This window comes from Carya illinoinensis, chromosome 15 (genome assembly GCF_018687715.1).
Source record: "Carya illinoinensis cultivar Pawnee chromosome 15, C.illinoinensisPawnee_v1, whole genome shotgun sequence".
Lineage (NCBI taxonomy): Eukaryota > Viridiplantae > Streptophyta > Magnoliopsida > Fagales > Juglandaceae > Carya > Carya illinoinensis.
Window position 1 is genome coordinate 32,654,617 of NC_056766.1, and position 14,173 is coordinate 32,668,789.

Genomic DNA, 14,173 nt, shown 5'->3' on the forward strand with positions numbered 1-14,173 from the left:
TTATTTAATCGCTTGCAAAACCTTTCCCAACAATTTCCTAATCGCTGGGAAATGTGTTTTTGATTTTTATCTCAATCGCAGCGATTAGGAAATCGCTAGAAAAATTTGTCCAACTCGAATTTGGACAAATTTTGTCGGTATTGTTTTGCAACAATTCAAAAAATAGATCAATCTTAAGCTTACTCTTGATCTAAATCTATATATAAACACAAAACACATCAGTATTACACAGAGGAAACCAAGCCTTATTTTCAAAATTGGCACTTAAACCGCAAAAGGCAGATACACAACATTTTGAACCAAACAGAGGAGCTAATACATCAGTTACGCATAAACAAAAATTATTGACCAAAAAAAACAAATACAACTTTTGCAATGCAACCTATGCATGAAGGGGGAAAAACAAATAAATTAGCAACAAGCGATACCTGGATGGCAATGATATTCCCTAGAGCAGAGGACGATTATATTGGATTGCAGCAAAAGTTCAACTTGGGAAACGAAATGGAGGCACATAACCTCAGTTGTAATGGAAGGAAATGTAGGGTCACAATGTCGTTACTAACCGAAACGAAGGGAACTTGGTTTTTTCATTTTGCAGGTAGTCGAAAATGGAGAACCAACAACGGAAGGGAGAAGGGTGTGGGAAAATGGGATAGTGAAAATGAGATTTGGCTGAAGAAGGAGGAGGTGACGCCATGCACAAACGTTGGGAAGGGGCCAAATGTAGGTGGTCTGCAATCAAGGGTTCGTCGAAGTGCAAAAGCTGGGTGTTGGGGGAAATGTGTTTTTTCGGTCGGGGGGAGGGGGGGAATAAAAGTAATCCAACTGATTTTGTGCCCACACGATATAAAGCGACGTAGTTTATAGCGTCGGCAAAAAAAAAAAAAAAATTCCCAGCTATTTTAATCATTACGAGAGTCCTGATTAATGGCCCCAGCTTGTAATTGGTTGTATTTGATTTAAACTTGTGGTGATTAAAAAATTGCTGCAAAAGGGTACCTTTTCCAGTGATTTTATTTGTAATGATTTAAAAATCACTGGAATAGACCAGATTTCTTGTAGTGCCATCTCTAGCTACACAGACAGTGCCGCCAATCTGCCACCCCTAGACTGTCGCAAACACGATGAGTTTTCTCTCCCACTCAATGCCATATGTCCCTAGCACTCTCTGTACCTCTCTTTTGTTTAAGAGTTGTATTTAGAGTGAATCACTTAGCTATAAAGTTTGTTAAGATTTTTTTTTTTTTTTGTTAAGAAGTTAAACTTAGGTGTTAAGATTTTCATTTTGACCAGTTAGTAATGGAAAAACCCTATCCTATTTTTTTTCTGGAAAAAATAGTTCAAGTCTAACTCTGTTAGAGGGTCTCTAGCCTAACATATAAATAAACGGCCTATGTACACCATCAATACTATAATAAAAAAGAGACATAGGTCACAAGATTCTCTTCCTACTCAAATATTTATTTCTCTTTAAGTAATGAGTTTTCTTTTAGCTCTTGCTCGTTCTTTTTTTTTTTTTTATTTGAAGAGAAAACCTGATCTCATTAATAAAACAGCTACCAAATACACCCAAAGTAATCTGAAAGAACAATTCAAGCTAGAGAGTATACAACATTTCCTTGGTAACTATAGTACAAATACATGATGGACACACTTCAATGTCATAAAGATCTTCAGAGCACAAAAGAGCATCTTTTTCTAGATAGTGAGCTGCTGAATTAGCCTCCCGAAGAACATGTGATACAGACCAGTGACTATATTCGTTAAGTAGCTATCTTGCATCTCCAATGAGGCATCCACCTAGACTCCAGTTCAGTTTATGATTCTTCAACAGGTCCACCACTTGTTTTGCATCCCCTTCTAAGTAGATACTTTTCAAGCCAAGATCTCTACAAAAAATTGCTGCTAAGAGTACACCATATGCTTCAGCATCAAAAGAAGATCCTTTTAGGGGCCTGTTTGCATGAAGGGCTCCAATGACCCGACCTTGATGATCTCTGATAAGAACTCCTATGCCTATTTTTCCTTCCCTTAAGTTAATAGCTGAGTCCCAGTTGACTTTGAAACCTTCAGCATCAGGTCTTGACCAAGTGGGGGTCTTTGCTGGGGCCTTGCCATTGGAAGTTGTTGGTTCTTTGAGGGCCTCCATATAATCTGTCATTTCTGTTTTTGCCTGTTGATAAACACACGTGGGATGTTTGAGACCTTTTCCATGGATGAACTCATTCCTCCTAGTCCATATTCTTCTTGTAGTAATGGCTATCTCAGTAAGGTCTGGTGGGTCTATGGAAGCTACCGTAATGGACCAGATATCAAAGAAAAAGTCACTATGGTGAGACATCTTTTGCACCTTTTCTCCCCCTTGATTCCACACATCTTTGGCTGCATTGCATCCCCATAGAGCATGACCTGAGGCAAACATATCAAACATGAGTTGTCTTCCACAATTTTCCTTTTTTTCAGATTGGCCTGGGTGGGAAGAGCCTCATTGCAGGCCCACCATATGAGCATCTTAGTCTTGGGGGTTGTATCTAATTTCCAGATGGACTTCCAAATCAACTTATTCTTGTTTCTGTCTGATGTCTCCCCTTCTGATTCTCTGTCTAGCTTTTTACTGAGGTGATATCCACTTTTAACTGTGTATAAGCCATTGTTGGTAAGTTCCCACACCAACCTGTCTTCCCTTCCTCCCGTACTTAAAGGTATAGCTTTAATGTTCTCAATTTCCTGTTGGTCGAATAATTCATAGAGAAGTGAGTCTTTCCATTCCAGCCTTTGAGGATCTATGAGGCCACTGACTTTTTCACACCAACATTCATCATCTCGGGTTGATAGTACCATGTGATTATGTATATGAGGTATCCATCTATCAGACCATATATTCACTTTGGCTCCATTCCCTATCCTCTACATGAGACCCTTCTTCAACAGATTTGCTCCTGCATTGATACTTTTCCATACAAAAGAAGGCCTTGATCCCACCTGTGCTTCTGTGAATTCGACCTTACTGAAATACTTTTGCTTAAGTACCCTGGCCATTAGGGAGGATGGATTTTGTAGAATCTGCCACCCTTGTTTGGAAAGTAATGCTAAGTTAAACAGCCTCAAATCTTTGAAACCAAGTCCTCCTGAGCCCTTTTCAGTACTGAGTTTGTCCCAACTAACCCATTGTATTTTTTAGGTATCCTCATCAAAACCCCACCAGAACTTTCTGAGCATTTGATTCAGTTTGTTAGTAATGGACATTGGAAGGAGAAACATCCCCATGGTGTAAGTAGGGATGGCTTGCAAGACTGCTTTTAGAAGGACTTCTTTCCCAGCTGTAGAGAGGTGTTTTGTCTTCCAATTGGCTACACGAGCCCAGGTTCTGTCTATGAGGGAGTGAAAGGTTGCTACCTTGGTTCTGCCACCAGTGCAAGAAGGCCCAAGTGCCTTTCAAAAGTCCCAGAGGATTTAATCCCTGCTACTTGCAGTAGTTGATTCTGTGAAAATTGGTTTGTATTTTTACTGAAGAAAATAGATGATTTTTCCTTGTTCAAAACCTGACCAGAAGCCTTCTCATATTGGCTAAGGATATTGAGGACACAACTGAGTTCCTCAGGGGCTGCTTTGAGGAATAAGAGACTATCATCTACAAAGAAAAGGTGGTTCACAGTGACAGGTCCTCTTCCAATTGGGACAGGTGTAAGGTTTCCACAAAGCTCAGCTCTATTGAGGAGGCAGGTAAGAGCTTCAGCACAAAGAATGAACAGATAGAGGGACAAAGGGTCCCCCTGTCTAAGGTCCCTGGAAGGCCAGAAGCACTGTTGGGCTTCTCCATTTATGAGGATTGAATATGACACTGAATTAAGGCAAGTCTAGATGATGCTTATCCAGTGGTTTGGGAATTCCATCTTTTTCATGATAGCTTCAATAAAACTCCATTCAACCCTATCATAAGCCTTACTCATATCTAACTTGAGTGCCATGAAACTTTTTTTCCTTTCATTCTAGTATTCATAGAGTGTAATATTTCGTAAGCCACAATGGTATTATCAGAGACTAACCTGCCTAGCACAAAGGCACTCTGGTTGTGAGAGATAAGTCTAGGGAGAATTACTTTCAATCTGTTTGCAATTGTTTTGGATATGATTTTGTACACTACATTACAAAGACTGATGGGTCTAAACTCTGTAACATTTTAGGACTCTTGACTTTGGGAATTAGAGTAATGAGTGTATCATTTATCTCAGAAAGGGAACCACCTTGACTAAGGATTTGGAGGGCTAGCTTGTAAACATCTTCACTCACTACTTCCCAGTGTTTTTGGTAAAAATGGGCTGGAAACCCATCGGGGCCAGGAGACCCCAATGGGTTCATTTGAAAAGCAGCAGCTCTGATCTCCTCTCTAGTGAAAGGAATCATAAGCCTGGTCTTCATATCCCTTGCCGGGTTAGTATCCATGGCATTTAAACACTCTTCAAAATTAGAAGGCTGAGAAGTTGTGAAGAGAGTAGAGAAATAGCCTATAAAGATTGCCCCAATCTCTGTCTGTTCAGTGATAGTTCTCCCATTTGGATCCTTTATTGCTTTGATAGTATTGGTTTTCCTCCTTTGGCTAGCTTGCATATGAAAGTATTTGGTATTTCTGTCACCAAGTTTGAACCAGTGTTGCTTTGCCCTCTGCCGCCACTTTAAGTCCTTCTCTGTCAAGTTTGTCTCCACTTCCTTCTGAATCTGCTTCATTTGGGACAGGTGATCACCTGTGCCAGTTTCTTGGAGGTAACCAATTTTTGCCATTCCATTGTTGATTGCCTTGTGATCTTCCTGTTGCCTCTTGTTGTTCCAACCCTGCAGATCTCTTTGACAAGCAACAAGTTTCTGTCTCAGATACTGTCTTCAAACAGTCTTCTCTCATCTCTCAAGCCACCTTATATCTAAAACAGCTCACTCTTTTCTTTCCTTTAGGACCTTTTGTGTGCTTTTCAATTACAAGGGGGAGTGGTCAGATTTAATTGCAGCTAGTGCAGTACTCGAGCCATTCTTGAAAAGATCATTCCATTCCTCGTTAGCAAAGGCTCTATCAATCCTTTCTTTTATGAAGGCCTTTCCACCTCTATTGCTAGACCATGTGAACCTCAGTCCCTGTGAATGGATGTCATTAAGTCCACAGTAGTCTATAGCCATTCTGAAAGATTCAATTTGTCAATATGGCCTGCTTGCTCTACCCACTTTTTCTTTTTGGTGCAGGATCTCATTGAAGTCACCTGCACAGAGCCAGGCCATGGGGCTAGAGGGTTTTAGCATTTGCAACAATTGCCAGCTACTACTCCTTTTGGCCGAGTTAGGGTGTCCATAGAACCCTGTGAACTGCCATGTTGGTCCAGGATCTCCTTCTTGAATTAGTGCACTAATATGCCATCTTGTGTAGTTGATTATTTTGACCTACAGGCTTCCTTCCAAAGTAATGCAATGCTTCACTCATTCCCACACAATCCACAGGAAAACAACCCTCCATCTTCAAACTCCTTCTCACCTCTTCAAGTCTTGATTTTTTGCTCTTAGTTTCCACAAGGAAAATTAAGTTGGGCCACTTTTCCTTAGTTAAATTTCTAAGGACACTAATTGTCCGAGGGTTCCCAAGCCCTCGGCAGTTCCATACTAGTATGCTCATTGGGGTTGGCAGGGCTGGGCACCAGCCTCTGCCATTTCATTGTGGTTTTCCTTGTTATCATCAAATCTCTTTGTTCTTTTTTTGCCAGGAACATCCTCATATACCCTCCTCTTACACCCCCTCTTGTAATTAGTTCTCAAAGCCTGGTTGGAGATATCAGCCAGATGCTCTACCTCCTTCTCTTCGTTGTATGAACCTCCTTTTCTTGCAGTTCTTTTCCATTTCTTAGTTTTATTCTTCAAACTAGCCATACCTTGTGTCCTATATCCACCTTCTGCTTGCTGGTAATCTGTCTTTTTGCTAATGCTAGACTCCTTGACCTTAGGACCACATTGCCCCTCCTTAGCCCCCTCCTTACTTTTAGCTGTTATTATGTTCACTTCACTATCTAGCACGTGTGCCATAGTATTATTATCAACCCCTATTCCTCTAGGTGTTGTTAAGTCAGCCTCTATGTCCATTCCCACGTTGGAACCCTGTGGACTTTGGGAACTAGTGTTTTCCCCCGCTACACTATTTTCATGGACGTACATTGCCTCATTGTGTTCTAAAAGTTTACTTTTGGCCTAAAATGGGTTATGGACCCCTAGGTAAGAACCAAGATAGTTACCTTTACCCAAGCTTCCTTCATTTAACTGTTGTGTGCTGCAGGCTCGAAGACCATTTTCCTTCTTTTACGCTGGTAAACTTTCCTGCTCTTCTGCCTTAGCCTGTTGATTGACAACTTGAGATTTTTGGCATGCCTCTTCTCTGACACCTTCAGCTCTATCTCTTTGATGTTCTCCATGCTGTTTTTTCTCCCCGCCGGAGCCACCATACCTGCGACTGTCAAAGATGTTTATGTTCCTCGGCTGCCCACGGAGCCAGGGGCCAAACTGTGTTGGAGCTTCCTCCTCACCTCGATGCTCAGGCCGCAGTCTGGTGCATTCTTTTCCTTTGTGAAAAAGTACCCCACATTAAAAGCAGAAGTTCTGCAATCTTTCATATTTAAGCAAAATCTAGTGCTTCTTTTCTCCAAACTTTATCCATTTCCCTCTCAGAAGAGGTTTATGGATGTCCACTGCTACCCTTACTCTCAAGCTTCTCCCCCATGCACGTCCATCTGCTTCAGTGTCCACCCGTATCACGTTTCTAATGGAGGCAACAAACTGTTCTCCCAGTTCTTCTGTCATGGTGGCTAGTGGCAGGTTATGGAGCTGAACCCAGAAGGGTTCATACGCAAAATGAAGTTCGTTTATTGATATTGTTCCATCCACTTCTAACAGCGTGAGGAGATGTCTGTCAAAGAACCAGGGACGGCCACTGAGAACTTTCTCCTTGTCTGCCTGAGTTTTGAACTCGATCAGAAAACACTGGTCTCCCGACTCTTTAAACCTGACCCAGCCTTCCAACCTCCAGATTTGAGGCATTGTGATTCTGAACGATTCGCTATTAATCCCTTTTTCTGTCATCGCTCTTCTGACTATGCAATGCTTTCCTCTTCTATCCTCCTCCTTTGATAAATGTTGTTTGACGTGAAAACAAGACTTTTTCTTCCTCCGATAGGTGAAGTCTCTTCCACCTCTTTGGCAAATTCTCTGCCTCCATTTGATCACTCCCAGTCGTGATATGCAAAGAGCACTAGATACAGAAACTAAGTAAAAAAACTTAAAACTCACAGGGTGTGAGATGTAAAGCCTTTGAGACCAAAGGCACTAGACAACCTCACTCTTTCTCCAAAAGGAAAGGTAGGACTCCAAAATTGTCCAGGTCTTGCTCGTTCTTGAATCACCATGGTAGGATGTATGCAATTTATTATTTTTATTGCTATCTATTTTGTATTTTATATGAAAATATTACATGTGGTATCAGAGCCACTTTCATTCCTGTTGATTCAGATTTTTAAGATATATATATATATATTCTCCTTTGATCATGAAAATCTATTATTATTCTGTTTACTTTGGGAGATCGGATTTGGTTTGATATGAGAAATCTTATGGCCTTTTGTTGTGGGACTAAGAATACGTACAGTTTAAGGAGGTTCTATCTAGAAGATTGGGTTTTAAGTGAGACTAGTGTGACCCCTCCAATCTTTCCTGGGAACCTTGAAGTTTTGTCTAGAAAAGAAGAATCTTTCTCGAGAACTTACTTAATAGTACTATTCATTTTTACGATAAGATTCATTAAGGTGTTGACAAGTGCTAATTAAGGCTATGGGCCTATTTTGAAGTTATGATTTATTGGCCCATATTATTATTAGGCCTTTAGGCCTCTAATGATTTTGTTGGCCTTATTAGGCCTTTTTGGCCTTTAATGAGTTTTAAGCCTTTCAGAATGGGCTATGTGCTCAATAAGTATTGATCCAAATAGAACAATTTTGACCAGCCCAATTTAATTATAAGAATAAAATATTAACTTTTAAATAATATTTTATTATTTGAAACAAGGATTTTACTCCTGGGCTTGTTTTTGGATTGTTTGTTCTTTGTGTTAATTTTTGGAACATCAATATATAATATTTTTCCTATGGTAAGATGCTAGAGGTTATGATTATTTCAAATATTTTGGGAGTAGCCAAAGCATCCTAATTTATAATGATAATCATATAAAGTTTTAACTTCATAAAGATATATTAGCATCTGTGTTGTGATTAATACATTATTTTAGTAACCTAGCCTCAAAGGGAGGTTATTATTTTGTGGTTTAATTAGAATAAGTAGATGGTTTCATGTTGATGGTAGATTTTCCTACACCCAAAGATATGGAGAATTTATTCATTAACATTAAATTATTCTAGTCTTATTATTTAGACATTTAGTAAATTTTTGTGTAATGCAACCTCTATTTATAGTTGGTTAAAATTTACTATTAGTTAAATTGACATTGGTTGATTTAAATAAAGTTAAAATTCAAAAAATTTCACTTATTTCTTGGTTATTGTAGCTTTAACATTTCCCACTTCACCTTTTGATGATATTATTCAAATTCTGATGCCAAATGGTGATAATTTCTCTGATTGGAAAGAAATATTCTTCTGAAATTGGGGTGGTTAGAGCTTGATGTGGAGCTCCGTGTGGACGAACCATCCACCCTCATGGAATCAAGTATGCTAGCATAGATTTCTAAAAAAGAACGGTGGGAGCGATCTAATCGCTTATGTTTGTTGTTCATGAAATCTCACATCAATAAGAGCATTTAGGGTTCTATCCCTGAAACTGATAAGACTAAAGCATTCCTGAAGGCTGTTGAGGAACAATTTATTTGCTCTGTCAAGGTTTTAGCTAGCACCCTAATGAAGAAACTATCAAGTAAGACTTTTGATGGTACTAAAGGTGTGCGTGAGCACATTATGCAAATGAGGGACATGGCAACTCAACTTAAGTCCCTAAAGATGGAGATTTTTGAGTTATTCTTAATACATTTCATTCTGAATTCTCTTCCTTTTGAATATAGTCATTTCAAAATCTCTTACAACACACATAAGGATGAATGGTCAGTTAATGAATTATTGACCATGTGTGTTCAAGAAGATGAGCGATTGAAAAATGAGAGGCCTGAAAACGTTCATGTGGCCACTCATGCTAATGGAAATATCAAGAAAGGCAAGGATGAACAACTGCATAAGCACAAGGTGTCATTTACGAAAAATGGCAATAAGGATTCTTGTTTCTTTTGCAAAAAGAAAGGGCATATGACGAATAATTGCCAAAAGTTTAATAGATGGCTCGAAAAGACAAGTAATCTCATATCTCTAGTGTGTCATGAATCATTTTTTGTAAAAGCTCCCTGAAACACATAGTGGATTGATTCTGGTTCTACAATCTATATTATTAATACCATGCAAGGATTTCTCAAAATAAGGAAGCTGAAACCAAGTGAACAATATGTCTATTAAGGAAACAATATGCGTTCACAAGTGGAAGTTGTTGGGATCTTTAAATTATTTTTAAAAACTGGTGTGTTTTTTACCTTGAAAATGTATTTTTTATTCCTAATTTTTCCAAAAATTTGGTTTCAATTTCAAAGTTGACTAAGATTGATTTTGAGTTTAGATTTGTTAATTCTACTTTCAGCATTTTTAAGAATAATGTTTACATTGGTGGTGTAATAAAAGTTGCTGGTTTATTTAAATTTAAGTTAGATCCCAATTTTGAGAATACTTATTTATCCTTCCATATTGATGTTGGTATTAAGCGGAGCATCGTAAATAAGAACTCATCTATGTTGTGGCATAGGAGATTGAGAAATATCTCCATAGAGAGAATTAAAAGGTTGGTGAATGGTGGAGTCTTACAAACTCTTGATTTTACTAACTTTAGGATTTGTGTGGACTGCACAAAGGGAAAGTAGACCAACAAGACCACTAAATGTGCCACAAGGAGTTTGAATATTTTAGAAATCATACACATTGATATTTGTGGACCTTTTCCTACTCCCTACCTAAATGGTCAGAGACATTTTATCTCATTTATTGATGACCATACAAGGTATATGTATCTCTACCTTCTAAATGAAAAGGCTGAGATCGTAAGATCTGATAGGGGAGGTGACTATTATGGTAGGTACATAGAAAGGAGACAAATGATGGGTCCATTTGCAAAATTTCTCGAAGAAAAGGGCATTATTGCACAATACACAACACCCAACACACCGCAACAAAATGATGAGCTGAAAGGAGGAATCGCATGCTTATGGACATGGTAAAAAGCATGATTAGTAATTCTGAACTACCATTATTCTTGTGGAGTGAAGCCTTGAAAACCGTAGTGTATATCTTGAACAAAGTTCCATCTAAGGCTGTCTCTAAGACACCTTTTGAGTTATGGACTGGACGAAACCAAGTTGGAGTCATTTACACATATATGATTGTCCTATTGAAGTGAGGATTATCCTCACATAGAGAAATTGGACCCAAGAACAATAAGTTGTTTTTTCATTGGCTATCCGGTAAATTCCAAAGGTTTTAAGTTTATTGTCCTTCAAATAGTTCTAGAATTGTTGATAGCAGAAATGACAAATTCCTTGAGGATGCTGAACATAGTGAAAGTGCTTATCCTCGAAAGTTACAATTTGAGGAAGCACAAAAGCAAACTAAAACTTCTTCATATGAAGGACATGTGATTATTGATTACTCTGAATAACAATCATTTCAATAATAGTCTACTCATGAAGAATAGGTTCAAGTAGAACCTACTCCTAGTTTACAAACTACAGAGGAGGTAGCATTAAGGAGATCCTCAAGAGAAAGAAGGCCAACAATTTCTAATGACTATATGGTTTACCTTCAAGAATCTGGCTTTAATGTCGGATGTAAGGAAGATCCAAGCTCGTTTTTAGAGGCCATGATTGGAGATAATTCCACATCTTGGTATGATGCCATGAAAGATGACATGGAATCCATGACTGAAAATCAAGTCTAGGATCCCGTTGACTTACCTAATGGAGCAACAACCATTGATTGCAAATAGGTTTATAAAACCAAAAGGGGTGTTTAAGGTAATGTTGAACGACGTAAAGTCAGACTTGTAGCAAAATGATTTACTCAAAAGGAAAGCATTGACTACCATGAAACCTTCTCTCCAGTTTCTAAAAAGGATTCATACAGAATACTCATGGCATTAGTAGCTCATTTTGATCTAGAGTTACATCAGATGGATGCAAAAATGACATTCTTAAATGAGGATCTCGAAGAGAAGGTATATATGTTACAACCTAAGGGTTTTAAAGAAAACAGTTAGAGAGTTTGCAAATTTAAAAAAAAAAAAAAAAAAAAATCTATACATGGACTTAAACAGGCCTTTAGCCAGTGGTATGTAAAGTTTCACAAGGTTATTAACTCATTTGGATTTATTGAGAACTTTGTTGATAAGTGCATATACCTTAAGGCCAGTGGGAGTAAATTCATTTTCTTAGTCCTATATATAGATGATATTTTGCATGAAGCAGTGATTTAGGCTTACTTTACGACACCAAACAGTTTCTTTCTCAAAACTTTAAAATGGAGGATTTAGGTGAAGCCTTTTATGTCAATGGCATAGAGATTCACAGAGACAGAGAACAAAGAATTTTGGGATTGTCTCAAAGGGCCTACCTTGAAAGGGTTTTGGAAAGATTCAACATGAAAAGCTGTAAGGTTTTAGTGGCACCTATTATCAAAGGAGATGCATTTAGTAAAATCCAATGCCCTCAAAATGCATTAGAGCAGAAGTAGATGAAAGGGATACCATATGCATCTGCAGTAGGAAGCCTAATGTATGCACATGTCTGCATTAGACTTGACATTGGCTTCGTAGTGGGATTATTGGGTCGATATCAAAGTAACCCAGGATTGGATCATTGGAAAGCTGCAAAGAAAGTTTTACAGTACTTACAAGGAACCAAGGATTATAGATTGACCTACAGACACACCGACCGATTAGAGGTGGTTTGTTATTCAGACTCGGATTTTGTCGGATTTGTAGACACCAAAAAATCTACTTCAGTATATATTTTTCTACTTGCTAGAGGTGCTATATCTTGGAGGAGTTATAAGCAAACTATTGTTGCTATGTCTACTATGGAGGCAAAGTTTATAGCATGCTGTAAAGCTACTACCGAGGCATTATGGTTGAGGAATTTCCTCAGTGGTCTTAAGATTGTTGATTTAGTAGAGAGGCCACTACAGATCTTCTGTGATAGTACTACTGCAGTTTTCTTCTCCAAGAACAATAAATGCAGTAGTAGAAGTAAGTATATCGACATCAAGTACCTTAGTGTTAGAGAGAGCATTAAGAGGAATGAGGTGTTTATTGAGTGCATAAGTGCTGAGTTGATGATTGTAGATCCCATGCCCAAAGGCTTACCACTACTGCAATTCAAAGGTCATGTGGACAATATGGGACTTGTCAACTTATTTTATGTTTAGTTTCTCTTTATTTGGTTTATAGACATACAATATTTATTTTGGAGAATAAAGTTGTGTTGCTCATATTATTTTTATCCATGGGGATAATGTAAAGTAAGACTCGAATGACTTATTGGAAGTTCATTCATAATGTTATCTGCTCATATAGTACTTAATTTAAGGGGTATTATGCATGTTATACATGGAAGGGATGGCTTGACTTTATAAAGGCTTTACCGCCATGATTCGTGTATGATATTCTTTATCTGAGTGTGAGTGTTCTATAACTAGTTGAAAAAAGCAATGTTTGGCCATATTTGGTTTTCTATCACCCTATTTGGAAACTTGTGTGACATGAAGGTCAAGTTGGAGAATGTTAGAGTTCTATTTAGAGTGACCCTCTTGCCTATCAAGTTTGTTAAGATTTTATCTGTTAAGAAGTTTAATTTAATTTAAACTTAGGTAAACTTGGGTGTTAAGAGTTTCATTTTGACCAACTAGTAATGTATAAGCCCTATTCTATTATTTGATGGGAGGAATAGTTCAAGTCTAACTCTGTTAGAGGTAAAAAAGAGGCATAGGCCAAAAGATTCTATTCCTACTCAAATATTTATTTCAAGTGAGTTTTTTTTTTTAATTTTTTATAAATCTTGCTCGTTCTTGAATCACCATGGCAGGAGGTATGCAATTTATTATCTTCGCTACTGTCTATTTTGTGTTTTATATGAAAATATTGCATCTCTCTCCGTGCTCAGCTACTCATGTGTGATATACGACTAAATATATTGAAAGGAAAGTGATACAAATACAAGACGAACAAATCTCATAGAACCAAAGCAAACCAACATAGATCCTGCACACAACCTGCCTTTAACGTCCAAAGAAGCCGCTTAGACTGATGGTATCTTCGTCGCACTACCGCAATCCATCATCACATGCTCCACCCTCAGCCCAACTTCCGTCCCGCCTCCTTCCCTCTACAGTGGTTCTGTTTTTGTTTTGGTAAGCTGCCGCCTCTAGGTTTAGTAATGTGTTTCTACGTTGAGTTATTTTTAAGTTTTACTTGTAAGTGTGTGTAAATTACAGTCATGCCCTTAGGCAACTTATAGCAAATCTAATGCTTTTGGCATGGGATGAGCCTAGTTTTACTTGAATATTTATGTTATAGAAAATATTCTTGGGATTAATTTATATTTTAAAATATTAAATTCTTGTATAAATAGATTTTAGTAGTATTTTAATTAAGTAATTTATACTATATTATTTTATTATTACTTTTACAATTAGATTTCAATTATAAATAGTTTAATATTTTATTTTAAACATTTAGGTCTATTGTATGTAATGATTTTTTATGTTACTGAAATAGATTTTGAAACATTTATCATATTAAAGTTATATTTGTAAAATAAAAAAATATGTTAAGAATATTGAAATGATATGGGTATTATTAGATTTCTTGTAAAGTTGAATAATTATGGTAATCATCACAAAATAAACATTTTTAAGAGAGGAGTTTTTCATGACTTAATTTATTAGAATTTAGAGTAGCCAACGGATTCTACTAATTTATAATATGTTATTAGTATTTTAAATATTTTAAAATATTAGTATTTATTGATTTTCCTCTTAAACATAATATTTATTCAATT

General features: G+C 37.4%; 2 protein-coding genes across 2 annotated transcripts; one reads left to right on the forward strand and one right to left on the reverse strand.

The window, feature by feature from the left end:
- Positions 1–1,774: 1,774 nt before the first annotated feature.
- Positions 1,775–2,844, reverse strand: LOC122296834. The gene is made up of 2 exons (XM_043106632.1): positions 2,433–2,844; positions 1,775–2,385 (listed from the first exon to the last, which is right to left on the reverse strand). The coding sequence occupies exons 1-2, from the start codon at positions 2,842–2,844 to the stop codon at positions 1,775–1,777; spliced, it is 1,023 nt and encodes a 340-aa protein (XP_042962566.1).
- Positions 2,845–11,849: 9,005 nt separating this feature from the next.
- Positions 11,850–12,542, forward strand: LOC122296835 (secreted RxLR effector protein 161-like). Its single transcript, XM_043106633.1, has one exon. The coding sequence runs from the start codon at positions 11,850–11,852 to the stop codon at positions 12,540–12,542; it is 693 nt and encodes a 230-aa protein (XP_042962567.1).
- Positions 12,543–14,173: the final 1,631 nt, after the last annotated feature.

Excerpts from the sequence above, each read along its gene's own strand:
- LOC122296834 (XM_043106632.1), bottom strand. The coding sequence starts at position 2,844 with ATGGTACTATCAACCCGAGATGATGAATGTTGGTGTGAAAAAGTCAGT. Across the intron at positions 2,386-2,432 it reads AATTGTGGAAGACAACTCAT|CCAAAGATGTGTGGAATCAA; the intron begins GTTTGATATGTT and ends GATGCAATGCAG.
- LOC122296835 (XM_043106633.1), top strand. The coding sequence starts at position 11,850 with ATGAAAGGGATACCATATGCATCTGCAGTAGGAAGCCTAATGTATGCA.